Below are 24,377 nucleotides of genomic sequence, written 5' to 3'. Positions count from 1 at the left end.
ATAGGAGCCAGAAACTGGGAGAACAGACATTGGGGCGGGTCCCCACTTTTCTCTCCCTACATAGCTCAACTAGCTTGACCAATAGTACCCTGACTGCTGTTAAAGGAAACCTTTCCCGTCCCAATATGCTATTATCCTGCAGATATTGGGTTAATTACTTGGCCAGTCACAAAGGCGTGGCTGAAGCGGCTTCAGTCACCTCTAAGTAGCTGTTACCAAGTCCTGACACTGACTGACAGTTGACTCTGTACTGATACACTGCAGTGCCGGCTGTCAGTCAGTGTCAGGGCGCATTTCCAGCTGCTCACTGTATACTGAGCGGTGACTAAAGCTGCGCCGGCCACGGCTCTATGACTGAAACCCTGAGGCTGCCAGGAGGAATAAAGTTAATTTCCTCCCAGTAGCCAGGCTTTCAGTGCGGCGGCCGCACGGCTTTGGAACGCTGTTAACCTGAAGATTAACCGTATATTGGCAGGTTAATAGCATTTTGGGATGAGACAGGTTCCCTTTAAGTGTCAGTATTAATTCTTCTCAGCCATTGTCAGACCTTACACTTGTGCAGTGGACCCTGGGTTCCTCCTTGTGAGGACAATGCCGGCCTCGCAGTGTGTAGACAGTTCCCAAATGATGAAGGCATTGATGCTATTGATTGGCCTAAATGTTCTCCAGACCTGATTCCAAGGCTGAGTTCACACAATGTGTTTTTGATGTGTTTTCGCGGCAATTTTCCCGCCGCGGAAACGCTGTGAAAACACTTGTTAATAGGTCTGCCATGCATAGCAATGTGAATCCGGATGTGCTGTGCACATGATGTGGAAATTTCCGCTCCAGATACGCATTGTGTTAAAAAATGCAGCAGGACCATTTCTAGCGCAATTTCGCACCCATTGAGGGCCACTGAAACGCAGCAAACCCGCAGGCATATGTGGATTTGCTGCATTTCAATTAAAATTAATGGCTGTGAATTCGCGGCAGAAGCTCGCTGCGTGTGGTACCCTGGGTGGAGAGGAGGACTAAACTCCTCTCAGCCCGACTGCCGCTCCCGCTGATAACAGCAGGAGCGGTGTGGATGGAAGGAGCAGTAGTCTTTCCATCCAAGCCGGCTACCACGCGGTGTTAAAAAAAAAAAAAAGGGAAAAAAAAGTAAAAATCAAAAAATAAACCTCTATACTCACCTGTCTGGCGGCCCCCGGCGGCGATCTTCTCCTCCCGGCAGCCGGCAGTACACTACAGGGAGCGGGCTCGCTCCCTGTAGTATACTGTACTTACAGGACCTGTAGTGACATCAGTATCAGCTGATGGTCACGTGACCTCTCAGCTGATACTGACGTCACCGCTCAGCTTATGGTCACGTGACCATTAGCTGATCGTACACGCTCATCGGGGCTGAACTGCTGATCTTCAGCTGATCAACCCCAGTGACCTCCTGCAGCAATGTACACTGACAGGGGGTGATTTTACACCCGTGTCAGTGTATATTGCTGTCTTCTACAACAGTGACATCAGTGATGGCTGATGTCACCGCTGTAGAAGTGACACAGATCGTCGTGGGACACTCGTTGGCGTAATTGTGGACTGCGTCGTTGATGGTGGACAGTTAAGGAATATGGTTGTTTGCTATTTTACGTTTTTTGGAGGAGATTGAGGGCTTTACAGACGGAGGGTAATAAAAAAAATTGTAGAACCATGTGTGTTTTATTTCATTAAAATTCTTTATTCTGGCAGTGTGTTTTATTGAAAAAGCGCCGACCACTTTACTACGCGGTTAGTAATTGAGGGCGTCTTATAGACCCCCTCCATTACTAACCTGGGCTTCACGTCAGCCGCCAATAGAAGGCTGACGTGATCCCCAACCCTATTATCCCACTTGCCACCGCTACAGGGCAGTGGAAAGAGCGGAGGCTAAGCGCCAGATTTGGCGCATCTTATTGATGCGCCATTTCTGGGACTGTTGAGGGGTGATATTAATAGTCGTGGAGGGGGCTAGTATTCATGGCCCCTTCCCTGGCTATTAATATCAGCCCGTAGCTGTCTAGTTTAGCCTTTGCTGGTTAGATTTTATAGGGGGACCCAAGTCAATTTTTTTCTGGGGTACCCCTGTAATCTAACCAGTAAAGGCTAAACAAACAGCTGTGGGCTGATGTTAATAGCCAGGGAACATTATTGGCTAATGGCCCCTTCCCTGGCTACTAATATCAGCCCCCAGCGGTCGACTTTTCCTCTGCTGGTTATAAAAATGACGCGGGAGCCCACACCATTTTTTTTTCAATTTTAGGCTATGTGCCCATGATCCAGATATAGCAGCGCTTTGGACGCTTATTTTTTGCTGCGTCCAAAACGTTGCATTCTATTTAACGCAGGTAAATCCACATGTGTTCTCTGAACCATGCGGATTTACGGCATTCAATACATTCTAGTGGTCAAATTTCTGTTATGGAGACTAGCGACTCCGCAAGAGAATTTGACACGCTGCGGTCCTGAAAGACGTGCCACATTTCAGTGTCCGCGGGTGACCCGCAGCCTCTGATGCACGCATAGTGGACATGGGATTTCTATAGATCCCATCCACTATGCTGTAACATCCGGACGCTGCGGGTTTGTGAGATTATGTATCAGCTCATCGGATACAACCAAGAAGCGGCACATACCATTCAGGAGCTCACTGATACCTGTCTGGGAGAACAAGGACCTAGGATACCACCCGCCATCTCATCACAGGCATGTTCAGTTGTGATTGGGAGTGCATAACGGCACATGGGAGCCATACAAAATACTGCAGAAACACTGTAAAGACAATTGAGAGCAAAATAGGACTTTAACTGGTTAAAATAAATGCAAAATAAAAGCGATTTTACGCTCACCTTAATAAGTTGCAATTTGCAACTATATGAAAGCATATACCAGCTGCTGCACAACCGTGGATCAATAGACAAAAAGTGGATGGTTTTTCACTGCGCTGCTGGTCATCCACGTGGAAAAGACATCTCAAATCAAAATATTCCAATGAGGATTTTTTATTTGTTACAAACAAAAAAAAAATCCTTATTGGAATCTTTTGATTTGAGATGTCTTTTCCACGTGGATGACCAGCAGCGCAGTGAAAAGCCGTTTGAACTCCTTATTGCATATAAAATACTGCGACACATTATGAGCTGCCGTTTCCATATTTTCAGGGATATTTATCTATATATTAGACATCATTAAATACATATATTTGAATAATGTTCAGGAGAAAAAGTCTTTTACATGTTATGAGTTTTCTCATTTCTAGAAACTCTTTATCTATCATACAGCACAATCACGACCAATCTACACCTCTCCTATTGGACAAACAATCAGCAGATTCGGTTTTCAGTACCGTCTCTATGCTGATGACACCCAATTATACACCTCTTCTCCAGACATCACCCCTGCATTATTGTAAAATACCAGTGATTGTCTTTCTGCTGTCTCTAACACTATGCCCTCCCTCTATCTAAAATTGAATCTGTCAAATGCTGAATTACTCATATTTTCTCCCTCCACTAACCTACCTGTGCCCGATATTGCCATTTCCGTTTGTGGCTCAACCATTACTCCCCAGCAACATGTCCGCTGTCTTGGGCTCATACTCGATTCAGATCTTTCCTTCACTCCTCACATCAAATTACTCACTCGCTCGTGTCATCTACACCTCAAAAACATCTGTAGAATCAGAACTTTTCTTACCTTTGACTCGGCAAAAACTCTTACTGTAGCTCTTATTCATTCTCGTCTGGACTATTGCAACTCTTTACTAATTGGTCTACCTCTTTCTAAACTTTCCCCTCTCCAATCCACCCTGAATGCAGCAGCCAGGATCTTATTCCTCTCCAACCGATACACTGATGCCTCTTCCCTGTGCCAGTCATTGCACTGGTTGCCCATCCAATACAAAGTTCAATATAAACTTATCATTCTTACCCACAAAGCTCTCCACGATTCAGACCACTCTACATCTCCTCCCTCATCTCAGTCTACCACCCTTCCCGTGCCCTCCGTTCTGCTAATGACTTCAAACTAAAATCCTCCTTAATCCGAACCTCCCACTCCATTCTCCAAGATTTCTCGCGTGCTGCGCGAATTCCTTGGAATGCACTTCCCAGAACAATTTCGATTAATTCCCAATACCCACAGCTTTAAGCATGCCCTATAAACTCATTTCTTTAGACTGGCCAATCGCCTTTACTCACTTGTCTAACTGTCCCAGTTTGGCCATATCAAAATTTTCTTCAAAATCATGTTTATACCATCCATGCACTGATTAGCCTCTGTCTGTACTGTACACATACTGGCTGGCAACCAGTTCATGTAGTGCTATCTACTTACCCTATTTAGCATATTATGGCTGCATTATGCAATATTTGTACATTCTACCTTTTGTGTCCCCCCCTATTTCCTCATAGACTGTAAGCTTGTGAGCAGGGCCCTCACTCCTTTTAATATCTGAGTTATGCTTATTTGGTAACGTCTTTTTGTCTGTTTAAGCCCCCCCCCCCCCCTCTAAAATTGTAAAGTGCTGAGGAATATGTTGGCGCTATAAAAATAAAAATTATTATTACCCTCACACACCCTCACCTATTGTATCCTCACCCATCCCTTGTAGACTGTGAGCCCTTGCGGGCAGGGTCCTCTCTCCTCCTGTACCAGTCGCTGACTCGTTTTGTTCAAGATTATTGTGTTTTTGCTACGTATACCCCCTTTTTCCCATGTAAAGCGCCATGGAATAAATGACGCTATAATAAATAATAGTATTAATAATCTGAGCCTGAGCTATGTTCATGTTTTCTTTTTAGGTTCAGATGTCACCGGCTCCGCCGCCGTACACTCCAGGCTTTGTGAGTATTCAGATTATATCAAAATTGTTACTTTTACATTTTTCTAAAACTAGCCTATACGGGAAGATTTCACAATTTAGCATTTTCTGATGTTTTCCGCTGAGTGACAACCAAACTGGCCACCTGTGATAGGAGTTGTCGCCTATCCTTTCCTACATGGCAGCTGTGCCTGATTAGACCGACTCCTTTCATTCATGGCTGGCTAAGCATGTCATTGTACTGTTTATGACTTTATGTGTTTATAGGTGACAACCCCGGAGCTGGAAAAGTGCTTACGTTGGTTATCCTAGATAGAATATAACTAGCAAGTAGCTGAATGGAATTTTTAATAATTTTACGTAACATTCACCGAGCAGTATAATTACAGGCTATCTTAAAAATTGCTCTTTTAAAGTAAAGAACTATTAATAATAGTTGATTGTTAAGAATTTTACTCCCATCATGTTTCAGCATGGACATAATCTACCTTGCCTAAGGGCTCGTTCAGACAAGTTCGGTCAATGTGCTGTCCAATTGCAAAACTGAAAGCATACGGACTGTGGACCGAGCAGTCCAGGTCAATGTGGTAGTTTAGAAGAATGTTTTTAATTGCGAACCGATGGTTGCATCCTGCACTCCTTTGATCTGTATTTTGAATCATACTTGCCCATTATAAATTGAAGGGTTGTCCAAGCTTGGGGTACAAGTCTGCAGTCACTGTATGTGACTGCAGACTTGTGAATTCTCACAGCTTGCACAATGCGCGCTGTCAGGATTCTCTGGTGCCAGAGCCAATCTCCATATTTCCAGACACATTCCGACAAGACATGTCCAGGCTTGCTCAATTCACTTGCATTGAGTGAGGCTGTGCACGTTTAGTTGGCATGTAACCACATGTGTGCAATCACATACTTGAGGTCACGTTCCCGCCCGCTCTTGGCGCCGGCACTGGAGAATTCTCACAGAGCACATGTTGTGAGGATTCATAAGTCTGCAGTCAGATAGGGTGACTGCAGCCTTGTACTTCAAGCCTGGACAATCCTGTTAATCGGTGCACAAGAACTGTATCACATATGGGTTACCATCCATATGGCATCATTTTTTTGCAGATCCATTGCCATTATTGACATAGCAAACCGTATGTGACCTATTACTATATTTTAAATTATTGATATTTAAACCGTATGTCACACAAAAATAAGCGACCTAAGCAGTAACGTTTTTCTTTGTAGAGAGTGACATGCCTGATCTGGCACGCCAGTGTGAGGAGGCTTAAATCCATGCAATGCTTCTGTGGAAAATTAAACATGAAAATTTCCTCTTCAGAGAGAAAGAGGACTAGAACTCTAGTGCCACCTATTGGAAGTAGCTATCCTAAAAGTCAATAATGACCCTTTAATGAACCTTGCCACATGACTTCGGGCTCATTATTTTAATACAAATATCAAAAGACTGACCTTCACTTCCAAACAGTAAGACAAATGTGAACAGGTGCAAGCTAAGAAAGCCATTCTATTTGTAACAAACAAATTAAAGCTGCACTCTGAAACGCTATAGTATGCAAACATTAAATATATGAAATTGCATTATTGCTATAGAAAATAAGTTAAAAAATGAAGAAACTTAGTGCATAAATTGGCCAATTCAAGTGGGTCCAATAGCCAACGAAAAGGCGACCTCCTCTACTGGGACCCTAACCTAACTTGACACTTCTCCTTGACTGAAAGCCTACAATCATATGGCAGGTAGGATCAAGCTCTAAGAGAGCTTCTCTATATGTAACACTTAGCTTGCACCTGTTCACATTTGTCTTTCTGTTTGGAAGTGATGGTCAATCTTTTGATATTTGTAATACAAGCCCTCTGACTGAGCACTCCTCCCATCAGCCTATGGCGGTTTTATTCAGATCTTGATCTTACCTGCCCATATGATTGTTTCATTATTTTAATACTGTCTCCTATGAGCATAAATACAGCCCTAGATAAAGATAATTTTTATAAATACCCTTTATTATTGTGGTTTTATCATCTTAAATGACTAACCTGACAATAGATAATCTATAAAATGCTCATAACTAACATGTTCCCATGTTATTTGTCTTGTTTTAGGCTCAAAATTCATTTGTACCTCCAATCTATGGAGCACAGATGGTGAGTGCACCACATTATATAAAGAAAGTTGTACAAAATTGAAAGTTGTAGTAGAAGTTATACTGCCGTCTCCATTACTTTTTGCTGTTTATTGATACAGAACCTGATAGATACTAGCTACAACCTTTTCTTAGGTTTTGTTCACATTAGTGTTATTTATAACGTAAGCCACGACACTGTGCCGGATTCATGCTAAGGTGCAAAATATGCCGAACAGACCTCCACTGTGCTGACATGGAAGAAACTGTTTATTCTAATTATGTGTTATGACCCAATCAAATCTAATAACATTTAGATAACTAAAAGTTATCACCCCTAAATAAATATAATAGTCTATGGGGATAGCAATGTGATGCATAAACTGTAATATACTACTATACTTTTATTGCTTTAGATACCAAGTATGGCTGCACCCCCTGTCTTTGGGGCTAACAAGGTGAGCATATATACCTATATTCTGAATGTGGATCTGTCTGTATACTACTGCTGAATCTTTATGATATTATTTATATATATATATATATTCTTTTATATGTTTTCAGCCACAGAAAGTGCCCATGACTGTGTATAACCCGGTATGATTTTAACTTATTTTACTATACCTGTGGGTCTTCTTCCTCTTCCTCCTCCTCTTCCTGCTCCTCTTCCTCTTCTTCTTTCATACAAAGCAAGGTATACAGTATATAAGTATTTAGTAAAACAAGGTACAGAACAAGTATAACTAAATATGGCAAAGTGACAGACCGCTACAATGGGAGTGAGGGCCCTGCCCATGAGGGCTTACAGTCTACAAAGAGGGAGAAAGGACAGAGTAGGTGAGGGTAAGAGCTGCTGATAGGATTCAGGTTACATTTGAAGGCAACAAAGGTCGGAGAGAGTCTGATCAGTTGGGGTAAAGAGTTCCAAAGCAAGGGGAAAACATGGAAGAAAGTTTGTATGTGGTTGTGTAAAGAGTTTACGAAAGCTGAATGTCTTGTGAAGACCAACAATTACGTGTGGGGAGGTAGCAGGAAATTAGGTCAGAGACGTGTGTCAGAAACAGGTTATGTATGGCCTTGCAAGAATTTTAAACTGTCTTCTTGTTATGTTCTGCTACCAGAGCTAAGGAAAGAGAGGAGATCTGTCCCTACGATAGAACTCAGCTTGATCCCTACGATGTAACAGGGGACCTGATCCTGCGATCAGACCTGCTAAAGTCCTAAGCTAGTCTGTACGGAGACCGATAGATGTGGGGAAGGAATCCCTACAAGTACTAAGGACTGGGAGGAAAATGGGACACCTCCTAACAGAAATAGTAGCAGACAGACGAACAAACAAAATATAAAGAACACAGAGGTCCGTAGACCAAGCAAACTAACAGAGTTAGATACAGAGCACAGGCTAGCTAGAAAGTAGTTATACAATGAAGTCCAGCAAAGCCAGAAGGGCGGAGCAGGATTAAATAGGCCAACAAGGTCATGTGACCAGCAAAGGAAAAAACCTAAGAGCAAGGTTCTAACAGTACCCCCCCTTCTAAGAGGATCCTCCGGATCCCCTAGGACCAGGCTTATCAGGAAATCTCCTGTGAAACGCTCTGATAAGTCTGGACGCGGAAACATCATCCGACCTCACCCAAGAGTTATCCTCGGGTCCGAAACCTTTCCAGGCCACAAGATACTGCAAACTACCTCTATACCGTCTAGAGTTAAGGATGCGAGAAATTTCATATTCCCTGTCCTCCACCACCGGAGGAACAGAGGCAGAGGCGTCACAATCTGATACAACCGCTTTTTTCAACAGAGAGACATGAAATACCGGATTAATTCTCCAGGAGGTAGGAACCTCCAACCTAACAGCAGATTGGTTGACAACCTGAAGCACCTTAAAGGGCCCTACAAACTTGGGACCCAATTTCTTAGAAGGAATCCTCAACCGCAGATTCCTAGAGGACAACCAAACCATGTCACCAACAGCGAACAAAACCTCCTGTCGTTTCCTATCAAAGTAGTCTTTAGATTTTCTGTTGGCCTCCTGAAGATTACCACGCACATCCGTCCAAACTCTCTCTAAATCACCGGAAAAATTCTCCTCCTCAGGCACGGCAGATCCCAACTTGGAGAACGACCCAAACGACGGATGTCTCCCAGAACAACAAAAAAAAGGCGAACAACCAGCAGAAGAAGATGTATGGTTGTTAAGAGCAAATTCAGCAAGTGGCAGAAACTCAGACCACCCCTCTTGATTGTCTGCCACAAAACTACGCAAGAACTGCTCAACATCCTGGTTTTTCCTTTCTGTCTGGCCATTAGATTCAGGATGATATCCGGACGAGAACGACAAATGAACTCCCAACCTGTCACAAAAGGCACGCCAAAAACGAGCCACGAACTGAGGACCCCTATCAGAAACAATGTCAGTAGGAACGCCATGAAGTCTGACAATTTCCTTGACAAAGGCCTTAGCGAGAGTTTTAGCGCAGGGCAGTTTGACGAAGGGAACCAAGTGACACATCTTGCTAAAACGGTCCACGACCACCCAGATGACAGTAAAACCCTCAGAGGGGGGAAGGTCAGTTATAAAGTCCATAGCCAAATGTGTCCAAGGAGCACTGGGAACCTCCAAAGGACAAAGCAACCCCGCAGCAGGAGTATGTGAGGACTTAGATCTAGCACATATAGTACATTGACGCACCCACTTAATGACTTCCTTCTGCCATCCAGGCCACCAAAAACTGCGACCCACCAGTCTCTTGGTCTCAGAGATTCCGGGATGACCTGCCAACCGAGATTCGTGACACTCAACAAACAAATCTCTCCTAAAGGTCCCAGGCACAAACAACCTCCCATGAGGAGTGTTAGATGGGGCATTCTCCTGTGCTTTAAGAATCTCATCTTCCAAAACGGAGTCCAAAGCAGCTATCACAACACCTTCTTGTAAAATGTTCTCCTCTTTCTCAGCACCGACTATGGGAGAAAAACTGCGAGACAAGGCATCCGCCTTAACATTCTTAGTACCAGGGATGTAAGTAACGGAGAAATTAAACCGCGAGAAAAACAGTGCCCACCTAGCCTGACTGGCATTCAGGCGCTTGGCAGCATCAAGATATATCAGATTTTTATGATCCGTAAGAACCTGAACGGGAAATTCCGCACCTTCCAAGAAGTGGCGCCAGTGTTCAAATGCGAGTTTAATAGCCAATAATTCCCGATTACCAATATCGTAATTCAGTTCAGTCTCCGAAAATTTTTTTGAAAAAAAGGCACAGGGATGTAATCCATCCCCGTTATCCTGAGACAATACTGCGCCAACCCCCACAGAGGAAGCATCAACCTCAACCAAAAACGGCTTAGTCACATCAGGCTGCATAAGGATGGGAGCAGAGGTGAACCTCTCCTTGAGATACACAAAAGCTTCAATGGCCTCAGAAGACCACTGAACCGCATCAGCACCTTTCCTGGTGAGATCGGTCAGAGGTTTGACAATACTAGAAAAATTTTTTATGAATTTTCTGTAATAATTGGCGAAACCTAAAAACCTCTGTATCGATTTCAAACCAATAGGCCTAGGCCATTCCTGTACAGCTTGAACTTTAACCGGGTCCATCTCAAAACCTTCGCTGGAGATAATGTAACCCAAAAAACTAATTCTCTGTACAGCGAACTCACATTGCTCCAGCTTAGCAAAAAGCGAATTGTCCATTAATAACTGTAATACCTTACGTACGCTCCGCCAATGAGACTCCAGATCCGGCGAATAAATCAAAATGTCATCCAAATACACAACCACATTTTTGCCGATCAAAGGTCTAAGGATGTCATTAATAAGATTCTGAAAAAATGCAGGAGCATTAGTAAGACCAAAAGGCATAACCAGATTCTCAAAATGACCCACAGGAGTGTTAAAAGCAGTCTTGCATTCGTCACCCTCCTTCATGCGCAACAGATTGTATGCCCCCTTAAGGTCAATTTTAGAGAACCACTTGGCCCCCATTAACTGGTTAAACAGATCAGGAATCAATGGCAGTGGGTAAGGATTGCGTACAGTAATTTTGTTAATCTCACGAAAATCCAGACAAGGACGTAAACCGCCGTCCTTTTTTTTTACAAAAAAAAATCCAACCGCCACAGGAGACTTAGAGGGCCTAATGTGACCGGCGGCCAAACTTGTCTGTATGTATTCCTCCAAAGCCTTCCTCTCAGGAATAGTAAGGTTAAATAAACGACTTTTAGGAAGAGTCGCTCCAGGGACAAATTCAATAGAACAATCATAGTCTCTATGGGGAGGCAAAACCTGCGATTCCTTCTCAGAAAAAACTCTCCAAAAATCCTGAATAGGAACAGGCAATTCTCCCCTATCCAAAGCTGCAATACGCCCGTTACAACACTTGTCATAACATTTATGGCTCCAGGATTTAATTTCACTGGTAGACCAATCCAGTACAGGATTGTGAAATTTTAACCAGGGCAATCCCAATATTACTGGAGAAGGCAAGTTATTCAAAACTACCAAATCCAATTTCTCATGGTGAACACCATTAATAGTGAGAGGAAATTCACAGACCTTGAGAGTAATATTCTTCAAAGGGGAACCATCCACAGAAACCACAGCAATGGGGGATGATAAAGGTTCGGGTTTTAAATTGAGTCTTTCCAAGAATCCCCCATCAATTACATTCAGAGTAGACCCACAATCAACAAACACCCGAAATTGCATTAATTTTTCCTGAGCAATCGTGGAAGCAGCTAAAAATACACCCTTGGAATTTAAACAGGCAATACGGGCATGACTGACCATTTTTTTTTCTTTCTTCATACGAAGCTCACAGCCTTTAATCAAATGACCAGATTTTCCGCAATAGAAACACAAGCCTTCAGAAAATCTACGGTCTTTTTCTTGAGAGCAAGGTGCCACCGATCCCATCTCCATCGGTTCACCACTGTTAGTACACACATTCTCATAACCAGAAACTGACATCGCAGAGGATTTGCTCTCATTAACCCTTGCACGCAGTCTCCTATCCACCTGTATAGCTAATTGCATAGCCTGTTGCAAATCTTCAGGTGTAGGATAAGCAATTAGCAGGTCTTTAACCCTTTCATTGAGCCCAGCAAGAAATAGACTTTTCAGAGCAGAATCGTTCCACCCTGTTTGAGTAGACCAACGACGGAAATGAGTACAATATTTTTCCACATTACCTTATCCCTGTCTCAAACGTCTTAACTCAGTCTCAGCTGATGCGACACAGTCAGGATCATCATATAATAGCCCCAAAGCAGAAAAAAAACTATCCACTGATCTGAAGCATGTATCACTAGGTTGCAAAGAAAAGGCCCACTCCTGAGGCTCTTTGCGCAAAAGTGACATTATGAACCCTATGCGCTGGGATTCATCCCCAGAGGACTTGGGTCTCAAACGAAAATACAATAAGCAAGCATTTTTAAATGAAAAAAATTCTCGGTGTTCACCAAAAAATAAATCCGGCAAACATACCTTAGGCTCCAAGAAATGTGCTCCAGGACAGTTACTCACGTGCTGACGGAGCTCGGCCACCTCCAGAGAGAGTCCCTGCAGGCGATGAGCCAAATCCTGAACCGACACCATGAGAATTTGCAGGCTGGACTTACTGTTATGTTCTGCTACAAGAGCTAAGGAAAGAGAGGAGATCTGTCCCTACGATAGAACTCAACTTGATCCCTACGATGTAACAGGGGACCTGATCCTGCGATCAGACCTGCTAAAGTCCTAAGCTAGTCTGTACGGAGACCTATAGATGTGGGGAAGGAATCCCTACAAGTACTAAGGACTGGGAGGAAAATGGGACACCTCCTAACAGAAATAGTAGCAGACAGACGAACAAACAAAATATAAAGAACACAGAGGTCCGTAGACCAAGCAAACTAACAGAGTTAGATACAGAGCACAGGCTAGCTAGAAAGTAGTTATACAATGAAGTCCAGCAAAGCCAGAAGGGCGGAGCAGGATTAAATAGGCCAACAAGGTCATGTGACCAGCAAAGGAAAAAACCTAAGAGCAAGGTTCTAACACTTCTCTTGGCACTGGGAAGTCAGTGAAGAGATTTGTAGAGGTGAAAAGGGGACAAGTAACAAGGGTAAAGGTGGATTATTTGGCAGCGGAGTTAAAGGAGTTTGTCCACTTTCAGGAAAGTGGGCCCCATTCTCTGTAAAATGCTTTAAACAAATTCAAAAGGTAATCACCTTTCCTGGGTCCAGCATTGGCTTTTGGCCTAAGCTCCAGTGCCAGTGTTTTTGGCAGCAGTAGCGACGTCACATCAATAGCGCAGATCACCGATCTAGTGAGGTCAGCAGCTGTGTCAAGGTTCACTGATCTCAGTGCATGAGCTGCTGAACTCAGTGGTTGGCTACAGCTGTGATGCATGCTGTTGATGACATCACTGCTACAGCTAAAACATGGAGACTGGAGCAGCAGCGGGGAGGCAGCGCTGGACCCAGGGAGAGTGATTACTGGCCAAGTTTGTTGTTTTTGGTGTTTTACAGAGTTTGGGGCCTACTTTCCTGAAAGTGGATGACCCCTTTATGGATGGTTTAGAGGGGTACAGGAATACTAGATGGAAGGCCACAAAGGAAGCTGTTACAGTATTCTCTAGCTGGGAGAAGAGAAGAACATACACCACCATTTTTGTTGATTCAAAATTTAGAAAAGAGCAGATTTAGGAACTATTTTTGAGTTGCAAGTGATAGAAGTAAGGGTTTTATTGTGAGGTTTGATGCTGGGCAAAGTCAAAGGTTACGCCAAGGCAGCAAACATGGGAGACTGGAGAAATTCTTGAGGCTTTATTAATGATTAAGTGTGTGAGGGTGGGTTTGATCAAGGTGGTGTACAGTTAGGGAACTTATTTTTTTTTTTCATTTTTAGTTTAACCCTTTAACGCATATGGATGCACCAGTACATCAGAGCTGGTGTCCATAAGGGTTGAGAAGGCTCCGGAGCTGAGCTCTTGCCACAAGTGGCAGGTGCCAGTTGTGCTACATAGATGGCCTCTGTCTCTAACAGTAGTGGCTGGAGCTGAGCTACACTTAATCTCAACCGACATTCACCACCATTATCATGGGTGACGGCAATATCCCCATTGATACTCACCATTCAGCTGCTTCCACACTTCTGTCAATCACTTCCTCCTTTGGCCTCTTTCAGTGGTCCTCTACTGCCACCAGTATAGCAACCAAGTAGTAAAATGGTCAATCAATGTAGTGACATGGCCTATTGGTTGGGAAATGATGGTTCCTTGAAGGTTAGTGCTGGTCAGAGTGTACTTCAAAGGAAGGAAGAGTGAGGAACGGAAAAGGTGGAATAGGGTTGAAGGAGCATTTATCTAATAAGAGAAGGCCAACTCCCCCACCATGTTTACTGCCGGAACAGGGAGAGCGTAAATTGAAGGTCGCTGAATGAAAGTGCAGCAGGGAAGGCAGTATCAGAGGGTCTTAGCCATGTTTCTGCTAGGCTCAGAAATGATAAGTTGTGAGAAATGAAGATATAATTGATGTAGGAGTCTATTAGATTCCATAATGTTCCAGAGAGAGGACGACTGGAGGAGTGAGGGAGCAAGCAAACAGGTTTAAGATTGGAGGGGTTAAGAGAGTTAGTTTGCTAGTGGGAAGGAAATATGGTAGGGTAAATAAAAACTGAGGAGACCCTAGATTTGTAAAGCAAGGTAACAGAAGAAAAGATGGATAATAGATGTTAGTAATGTCCCCTTACACATTGGCCGAATTGGCTAACATCGCTGGTTTCGTCCAAGAATCTAATGTTTGTGGGTGCTTCTGCCTGATCAGGGAGGATTGGAAGAGACTTAGGTATTTATTGGTGGCAGGGGGGTATGTATCTATGTACAGTACAGACCAAAAGTTTGGACACACCTTCTCATTTAAAGATTTTTCTGTATTTTCCTCACTATGAAAATTGTATATTCACACTGAAGGCATCAAAACTATGAATTAACACATGTGGAATTATATACTTAACAAAAAAGTGTGAAACAACTGAAAATATGTCTTATATTCTAGGTTCTTCAAAGTAGCCACCTTTTGCTTTGATGACTGCTTTGCACACTCTTGGCATTCTCTTGATGAGCTTCAAGAGGTAGTCACCGGAAATGGTCTTCCAACAATCTTGAAGGAGTTCCCAGAGATTCTTAGCACTTGTTGGCCCTTTTGCCTTCACTCTGCGGTCCAGCTCACCCCAAACCATCTCGATTGGGTTCAGGTCTGGTGACTGTGGAGGCCAGGTCATCTGGCGTAGCACCCCATCACTCTCCTTCTTGGTCAAATAGCCCTTACACAGCCTGGAGGTGTGTTTGGGGTCATTGTCCTGTTGAAAAATAAATGATGGTCCAACTAAACGAAAACCGGATGGAATAGCATGCCACTGCAAGATGCTGTGGTAGCCATGCTGGTTCAGTATGCCTTCAATTTTGAATAAATCCCCAACAGTGTCACCAGCAAAGCACCCCCACACCATCACACCTCCTCCTCCATGCTTCACGGTGGGAACCAGGCATGTAGAGTCCATCCGTTCACCTTTTCTGCGTCGCACAAAGACACGGTGGTTGGAACCAAAGATCTGAAATTTGGACTCATCAGATCAAAGCACAGATTTCCACTGGTCTAATGTCCATTCCTTGTGTTCTTTAGCCCAAACAAGTCTCTTCTGCTTGTTGCCTGTCCTTAGCAGTGGTTTCCTAGCAGCTATTTTACCATGAAGGCCTGCTGCACAAAGTCTCCTCTTAACAGTTGTTGTAGAGATGTGTCTGCTGCTAGAACTCTGTGTGGCATTGACCTGGTCTCTAATCTGAGCTGCTGTTAACCTGCGATTTCTGAGGCTGGTGACTCGGATAAACTTATCCTCAGAAGCAGAGGTGACTCTTGGTCTTCCTTTCCTGGGGCGGTCCTCATGTGAGCCAGTTTCTTTGTAGCGCTTGATGGTCTTTGCAACTGCACTTGTGGACACTTTCAAAGTTTGCCCAATTTTTCGGACTGACAGACCTTCATTTCTTAAAGTAATGATGGCCACTCGTTTTTTTTTACTTAGCTGCTTTTTTCTTGCCATAATACAAATTCTAACAGTCTATTCAGTAGGACTATCAGCTGTGTATCCACCAGACTCAGGCACAACACAACTGATGGTCCCAACCCCATTTATAAGGCAAGAAATCCCACTTATTGAACCTGACAGGGCACACCTGTGAAGTGAAAACCATTTCCGGTGACTACCTCTTGAAGCTCATCAAGAGAATGCCAAGAGTGTGCAAAGCAGTCATCAAAGCAAAAGGCAGCTACTTTGAAGAACCTAGAATATAAGACATATTTTCAGTTGTTTCACACTTTTTTGTTAAGTATATAATTCCACATGTGTTAATTCATAGTTTTGATGCCTTCAGTGTGAATGTATAATTTTCATAGTCATGAAAATACAGAAAAATCTTTAAATGAGAAGGTGTGTCCAAACTTTTGGTCTGTACTGTATCTATGTATGTATTTGATGTCTATGTATTTATTCTAATGATTAATAAAGCAAATGAGCACCAATTCATCAAACATTGTGCGCCCATTTTGATGAATTTGGTGCAAAATCTACCTGCACAAAAGTAAAGGCAAGATAAAAAAAATGGCAATTAAAAATGCAAATAATGAATAAAGTCCCAAGTATTTAGCAAAAGGTAAAAAACTAAAATGATAATAAGGATGATGCCTTCAGAATGCAGCGTCGTACCAAGTAAACAATACACTTATGAAGTTGCACTTAGAGATGTTATACAGAAATGACCAGTCTACATTAGGACATATTTTTTTCCTGTTCATACATTGAAGACTATTTTCTCTCCAGGTAATGCCCTTCCAGGCTGCTTTCCAGAACTTTGGTAAAAAAGGAAAAATTATTATAACGGGAAATATCTCCTATGGAGCAGACAGGTGCGTTTCTTCATCACTAATTACAGTAGATCCTTTAGGGTATTTAAGGACAAAATGTAAGGTGCAGACTGTAAGTTTGTTTCAGTTGGTGTGGCCCACCAGAATTTTAAAGAATATTTTTTTTTTATAGTTTTGTCCAGCATGGAAGATTATAAAACTTTGCAAATCACTTCATTGTCTTCATACCTGTAAAAAATTGCAAGCAAGATGCTTCCGAACAATACTTCTCCCCAATCTATTTATCTGCTCTCAACTTAATTCATATCAGAATGTACTTATTTGGAGTATAAAAAATAGCAGCACAGGCTTCAATCAATGGTGCAATCCCTCCAAGGGCAATAGTCAAGAAAGTTCTCTTGATATACAATACAGACCAAAAGTTTGGACACACCTTGTCATTTAAAGATTTTTCTGTATTTTCATGACTATGAAAATTGTACATTCACACTGAAGGCATCAAAACTATGAATTAACACATGTGGAATTATATACTTAACAAAAAAGTGTGAAACAACTGAAAATATGTCTTATATTCTAGGTTCTTCAAAGTAGCCGCCTTTTGCTTTGATGACTGCTTTGTACACTCTTGGCATTCTCTTGATGAGTTTCTAGAGGTGGTCACCGGAAATGGTTTTCACTTCACAGGTGTGCCCTGTCAGGTTTAATAAGTGGGATTTCTTGTCTTATAAATGGGGTTGGGACCATCAGTTGTGTTGTGCAGAAGTCAGGTGGATACACAGCTGATAGTCCTACTGAATAGACTGTTAGAATTTGTATTATGGCAAGAAAAAAGCAGCAAAGTAAAGAAAAATGAGTGGCCATCATTACTTTAAGAAAAGAAGGTCAGTTAGTCCGAAAAATTGGGAAAACTTTGAATGTGTCCCCAAGTGCAGTTGCAAAAACCATCAAGCGCTACAAAGAAACTGGCTCACATGAGGACAGGAAAGGAAGACCAAGAGTCACCTCTGCTTCTGAGGATAAGTTTATCCTAGTTACCAGCCTCAGAAATCGCAGGTTAACAGCAGCTCAGATTAAAGACCAGGTCAATGTCACACAGAGTTCTAGCAGCAGACACATCTCTTCAACAACTGTTAAGAGGAGACTTTGTGCAGCAGGCCTTCATGGTAAAATAGCGGCTAGTAAACCACTGCTAAGGACAGGCAACAAGCAGAAGAGACTTGTTTGGGCTAAAGAATTGACATTAGACCAGTGGAAATCTGTGCTTTGGTCTGAGGAGTCCAAATTTGAGATCTTTGGTTCCAACCACCGTGTCTTTGTGCGACGCAGAAAAGGTGAACGGATGGACTCTACATGCCTGGTTCCCACCGTGAAGCATGGAGGAGGAGGTGTGATGGTGTGGGGGTGCTTTGCTGGTGACACTGTTGGGGATTTATTCAAAATTGAAGGCATACTGAACCAGCATGGCTACCACAGCATCTTGCAGCGGCATACTATTCCATCCGGTTTGCGTTTAGTTGGACCATCATTTATTTTTCAACAGGACAATGACCCCAAACACACCTCCAGGCTGTGTAAGGGCTATTTGACCAAGACTGAGAGTGATGGGGTGCTACGCCAGATGACCTGGCCTCCACAGTCACCAGACCTGAACCCAATCGAGATGGTTTGGGGTGAGCTGGACTGCAGAGTGAAGGCAAAAGGGCCAACAAGTGCTAAGAATCTCTGGGAACTCCTTCAAGATTGTTGGAAGACCATTTCTGAAGCTCATCAAGAGAATGCCAAGAGTGTGCAAAGCAGTCATCAAAGCAAAAGGTGGCTACTTTGAAGAACCTAGAATATAAGACATATTTTCAGTTGTTTCACACTATTTTGTTAAGTATATAATTCCACATGTGTTAATTCATAGTTTTGATGCCTTCAGTGTGAATGTACAATTTTCATAGTCATGAAAATACAGAAAAATCTTTAAATGAGGTGTGTCCAAACTTTTGGTCTGTACTGTGTATATATATATATATATATATATATATATATATATATATATATATATATATATATATATACGCAAAAATGGAGGCAGCATTCAAGGGGAAAAGTAAAAAAAATAAAATAATAATAATTATGTAGAGTTTTAGTCATCCATCTAGATGCAACGTTTCAGCTTCCCAACTGAAGCCCTTATTAAGGACCATTTGAAGTACTGATATAGTTACCATGACATTACCATGTCTGCTGATGTAATGGAAAATACTGGCCTGACAGTAAAAGAGTGTTACGGCTGCTACATAGACGACATTCTGATTATGTAATCGGATCCAGTGGCAGCTGTGCCAAACTTTATCTAGTATCCTAACAGTAATTAATTGCATTGATGATTAACAAATACTAACTCTTATTGTAAATTGGATTTCTTAGATCTTTTCTTGAAAGGAGAAGTAAAGACAAAAAATAGTTCATATTTCAATTGTTCTTAAAAAAAAAAAAAAAATTTGGCAATACAATACTTGATGCCACAAGTTACCATCCAGTACACACAATAAAATTGATTCTCTATGGTAAAATAATTAAGTTTAAATACATTTGTACATTTGCCGTTTTGTGACAGAGAAAAAAGGGTATGGAGAAAAATGAATTAAAGCAGCTGAAAAGTAGTTGATAGATTGGGACATTCACTAATATATGGAGACAAACTGGCCAAACATAATAAAGATAGAAAAAACTTGTGTCTAGCATTTCATTTAGCCAAAAGAATTAAAGGGAAAAACAATTATAGATAGATGCTTAACGATATATAAATTAGGATTTAACATTCAAAGAAATAATCAGTTTGTTACGCGAAGGGATAGATCCCTCGGTGATAGTTTATAACCAAGTCTACATGTAGATAAAAAAACCCTGGTTAGCGTTAAAATATTTTTTATCAACGCGGCAGTAATAGGTATAATATATGTCCTATGGCTGAAAAGAGAAAATCAGTATGTGTATCCCATGGTGTTGAATGCATGATAGACACTTTTGTCAGCTGTGATACGCTCCATGTTGTGTACTGTATAGAATGTAAAAGGGTAACATTTAGTGATAAGCGAGCGTGTTCTGTTAACCCTTTCGGCGAGCATGCTCGGGTGCTCGCCGAGTATTTGCGGCGTGCTCGAATATTATGTTTGAGTCACTGTGTGTGCATGATTTGCGACTGTTTGAAAGCTTTAATACATGTGAGGAATGCCTAGCAAACAGGCATTCTTCACATGTATTAAAGCTGTCAAACAGTCGCAAATCATGCACACGGAGTGACTCAAACATAACATTTGAGCACGCCGAAGATACTCGATGAGCACCCGAGCATGCTCGCTCACATTAGTAACATTAAATACATAATTAATTGACCGCAAAGGGGTGAAAACTGGCAGTGACAACTGTTGTTGAGGCAGGCGCACTGGATATTTACACTAGAAACTAGACCTAACGGAATGAATTTTATACATGGTTTATTGTTCATTTATTTTATTTATTGATGGTAGCTGGTGTTGTGTTTTGTGTCTTTTCTATCACATGTAGGCAATTCATTGTAATTATTATTATTCTTGCACCTGATTGGTCATTGTGATTTTAAATAGTTTTCTCAAGATTCTGAGATTTAGACTTCTGGCACTATATTTGCCAGTCTGTTTTATCAAGTGAATTCCAAACAAGTATTTTTGCGATGCTACTTTAATAGAATTTTGAATAAAGAAATCTGGATTTTTTTTACAAAAAAAATGGATGTTTCATTTTTCTTCAACATTTGGAGTACAGATGATGGCACTTGCAACCCATGCACTCACTATAAAATTCACATCAATACCAAAATTGCTCCATTGGTTTAAACAAAATCTAGTTTTTTTCTTTGTTAGGATGATCCCCAACAATAGAATAATCACAAGATATCAACTGGGCCCTCTGCAGTTTATTCAGGGACTTGCAATAAAGTTTTTAGTTCCCCTGCAGCGCCACCACAGGAGAAGTGAAGTATTACACAGCTTTGATATAAATTTCAGTAATGCAAAGATATTCCAGGTTCTCCAGAGTGTAAGCCACTTTCCTTTCTTGCTAAAATATGAAGGTCCTAAATGAAGGACCCCCACCCCCTCTGTCTATACTCTCAAGAAACTGAATATTAGAAAATCACTTTCAGGTGGTAGCTCTTTGTAAATTAATGTAAAATGTTCATATAATTGATGTTTCAGGTTTTTTGAGTCTTTTAAGCATTTTAAGGAAATGCTCTTTATTTGAGGATTTTTTCTTTTTGTGAAAAGTTTTTAAAGTGTTTTAGAGTTTGAAAGTCTTAAAGCGTTATATGTAGCATTTTGATTGGACTGCGCATAGTTTGCAGTGGATTGCATCAGGATCCACTTAAAAAAAAAAGTGTCTAGCCCTTTATTTTTTTTGCCACAAGTTTTTCAGAACTTCCTCAGGAAAAAGAAAAATGTTCAAAAAACTTCCTATATGAATAGTAAAGTGCATTTCAAAAGAGGTGAATAGGAAGTTTTCCAAATGTTTTTGAAGCACTTTTTGAGGAGGATTTTGATGTGAATCAGCTAAAAAAAAACGTAAAAAAATTGAGCGTGAATGTAGACTAAGGTTCCAAGTGCCAAATGTGTTAACTTTGAAAAAAATCATCCAGGACAATTTTCCTACTAAAACCAGTGGAGAACCTGTGCTAGAAGTAGAACAACAATAAAAAAAAATTACAGCTGTTTTGTGGTAATCCGATTTCCCAGCGTTGAGAAATCAAGTGTTTTAGCTACATGCAAATTATCCTGGAAATGCATAGGGGGCGTGTCAATATGCTAAAATTGCATTAACACCCCCCCAATGCACTTAAAGGGATATTCCCATCTCGAAGATTCTATCCCAATAGGTAGTAAGTGTAATAATAATGATATTAGAAAATACCTCCAATTAGAAATGTAGTATAGTTCTTCTGATTCACTTTGTCACTTACCCCATGTGCAGGGCATTGCAGTAGCTTAGGTAATCCTGGTTACCACCACTCATATAGTGACAGTTAGTTAATTAGTGGTCATAACCATGGATATCTAAGCTACTGCAATGCCCTGCACATAAGAAAAGGGACATAGCGAATCAGAAGAACTATACTATATTTCTAATTGGAGGTATTTGCTAATATTATTATTATTATTACACCTACTATATATTGGGATAGGATCTTGGAGATGGGAATATCCCTTTGATGGCTAATACCTGTGCAAACTTATCATTAACTTCAGTAGTAAAATCGTCTTCATGCATTCCCATTAAAATACATGTTCCCATTTCAGATTCCACGTCAATCTTCTGAACAGCAGAACAAGGAATATTCACCTTCATATAGCCCCGCGTTTTAATGAAGGAGTAGTAGTAAGAAATTCTCAGGACAGGGGCTCCTGGGGTCCTGAGGAAAGACAAATATCATTCTTACCATTCCAACCCGGGCAAAGCTTTCAGGTAGGAACAAAAGTTTTCTGGGATTACAAAAACATGTCTACTTTTTTTCAAAAGCAGTGCCACATTGGTCCACAGGTCACGTATGGTATTGTAGCTCATCCCAAATCATTTCATATCATAAGAGCTGAGCTGCAGTACCAGACACAACCTATGGACCGGAGTACTGCTGTTTTGGGAAGAAAAAAAACATGTTTCTAATCCCTGACACCAAGTTTAAAGAAGTGGGCATCAGTGGGTAATCATTTTTGTTTCATCCTACGTATTATTCACTAACAGATGGAAATCAGGAATGAAGGAGGTTGCTTCGGGGTCTATTCTAACGGAACAAAAATATTCAACTTTGTCCACCGCCTACCGTTCAACCAAATTGACATGATTGAAGTTGGAGGAGATGTCATCCTGACCTTTGTCCAGTACTAACCTCAATCAAGACAAAAGAATTAGTCAATAGGGAAACTAAACCAGCAACGTCATTATTACCTATAAATCCTATTGAAAGACCAAGTCAGTGGAAGAATACATGGAGGCATGTTGGTTACAGTCACCGACGTTTCATGCCTTGAGGATCTTCTTTGATTCTGGTCAATGTTTTACTAATTTACATTTATATTGTTTTGAGGTGCTGTGACAATCACCTTCTTTTGCCAATCTTAACATTTCAGCTTTGTACATTTCCTTAAAAATTGTTTGTATGCTAATTGAAAAAAAACTTTTCAAACTTTAATGTGCAAATTGCCTCTTCAGAGAAAAAGAGGACTTTAACTCTATAGCGCCAACTATTAAAAGCAGAAATCCCACAAGTCACAATCAACCCTCAGTCCAGAGCCTCTCATCTAGCCAGATCAGTTCTCATACTTTGCACTGATGAGGGCCAACAGCCCGAAACACCGTGTCTGCAAATTGAGATTCTGATTTGGCTTTTATCCTAAGTCATATTGCACGACTCATTAAAGGGTTGATTGTGACTTTTAGGATTGCTGCTTCCAATAGGTGGCGCTATAGAGTTCAAGTCCTCTTTTTCTTTGAAGAGGCAATTTGCATATTAAATTTCCCAGCCTCCTTACCTTGGCATGCCAGAGCCGGTATGTCACTCTCCACAAGGAGAAACGTTACCCCTTAGACAAACTTTAATGTAAAACTTTTGTTTCTTATTGTGTGATATTTATATATCAATGGCTTCCTCCAGGGCCTCTGTAAAGGGGCCCTCTTTTTATTTTTGTGTATGCAGGTATCTGAAAAAGACCCCCTATCTGCTCCGAGATGCAATGTAATTTGGCTACTGAATAAATTAATTGACTGAATTGATTAAGGAGCCTCTTATATGCCTTTGACTATTAAAACATGATGACGTGTGAACTCCACTTTTCACAGCTGGCATCTGTAGTAGCAAAGTATAAGTGTTCATACAGTACAGAAATGAATAATATGCACTGAGACACAATTTTCACATTGCATCTACTATGTGGGTGGTATGAAAAGATGAAGAAAACCACAGCACTTGTTTCAAGAGAAATCTGTTCTAGAATGCTTCGTTCACCAAAAAATACAGTAACGTTTCAACCCAGATGTTGTCATGTAGGATAACTATACTATACAATTAAAGCTCAGATAAGGCTCAGAGCATACCATCTGTCAATTCCTAAACTGAAGTGTAGGGGGCAGTACTTTATTTTTTTCTGAAGACTCTATTAGTCTATTGACACTTTTCTGTCCATGACCTCCCACTTATTGTAGCTGCCATAAAGCAAGCACATCCTTCTGAAATACATGTACAGACAATATAGGAAGGACATGTGTCTCCTGTATTTAACCACTTCGCGCCAGAGCCTGTTTTTGCCTTCGTGATCGGGCCAAATTTTTCAATTCTGACCACTGTCACTTCATGAAGTAATTACTCTGGAACGCTTGAACGGATCCCGCTGATTCTGAGATTGTTTATTCGTGACATATTGTACTTCATGATAGTGGTAAAATTTCTTCGATATCACTTGCGTTTACTTGTGAAAAAATTGGAAATTTGG

General features: G+C 41.4%; 1 protein-coding gene across 1 annotated transcript in view; it reads left to right on the top strand.

Moving 5' to 3' along the window:
- The window catches only part of LOC141153235 (galectin-4-like), a 34,865-nt gene extending 11,200 nt beyond the window's left edge, over window positions 1-23,665 (top strand). Inside the window, exons 5-11 of the mRNA XM_073637940.1 lie at window positions 4,815-4,856; window positions 6,944-6,985; window positions 7,380-7,421; window positions 7,528-7,560; window positions 16,826-16,911; window positions 22,191-22,356; window positions 22,633-23,665. Coding sequence (XP_073494041.1) covers window positions 4,815-4,856; window positions 6,944-6,985; window positions 7,380-7,421; window positions 7,528-7,560; window positions 16,826-16,911; window positions 22,191-22,356; window positions 22,633-22,776 — 555 coding nt within the window. The 3' untranslated portion in view covers window positions 22,777-23,665. The remainder of the gene's footprint in view (window positions 1-4,814; window positions 4,857-6,943; window positions 6,986-7,379; window positions 7,422-7,527; window positions 7,561-16,825; window positions 16,912-22,190; window positions 22,357-22,632) is intronic.
- Window positions 23,666-24,377: the final 712 nt, after the last annotated feature.

The sequence above is a fragment of the Phyllobates terribilis genome, unplaced genomic scaffold (assembly GCF_046119375.1).
Source record: "Phyllobates terribilis strain yellow unplaced genomic scaffold, ASM4611937v1 Scaffold_7__3_contigs__length_470593459, whole genome shotgun sequence".
NCBI lineage: Eukaryota > Metazoa > Chordata > Amphibia > Anura > Dendrobatidae > Phyllobates > Phyllobates terribilis.
The sequence above is the reverse complement of the archived record's forward strand: the minus strand, read 5'-3'. Positions and strand labels throughout refer to the sequence as shown.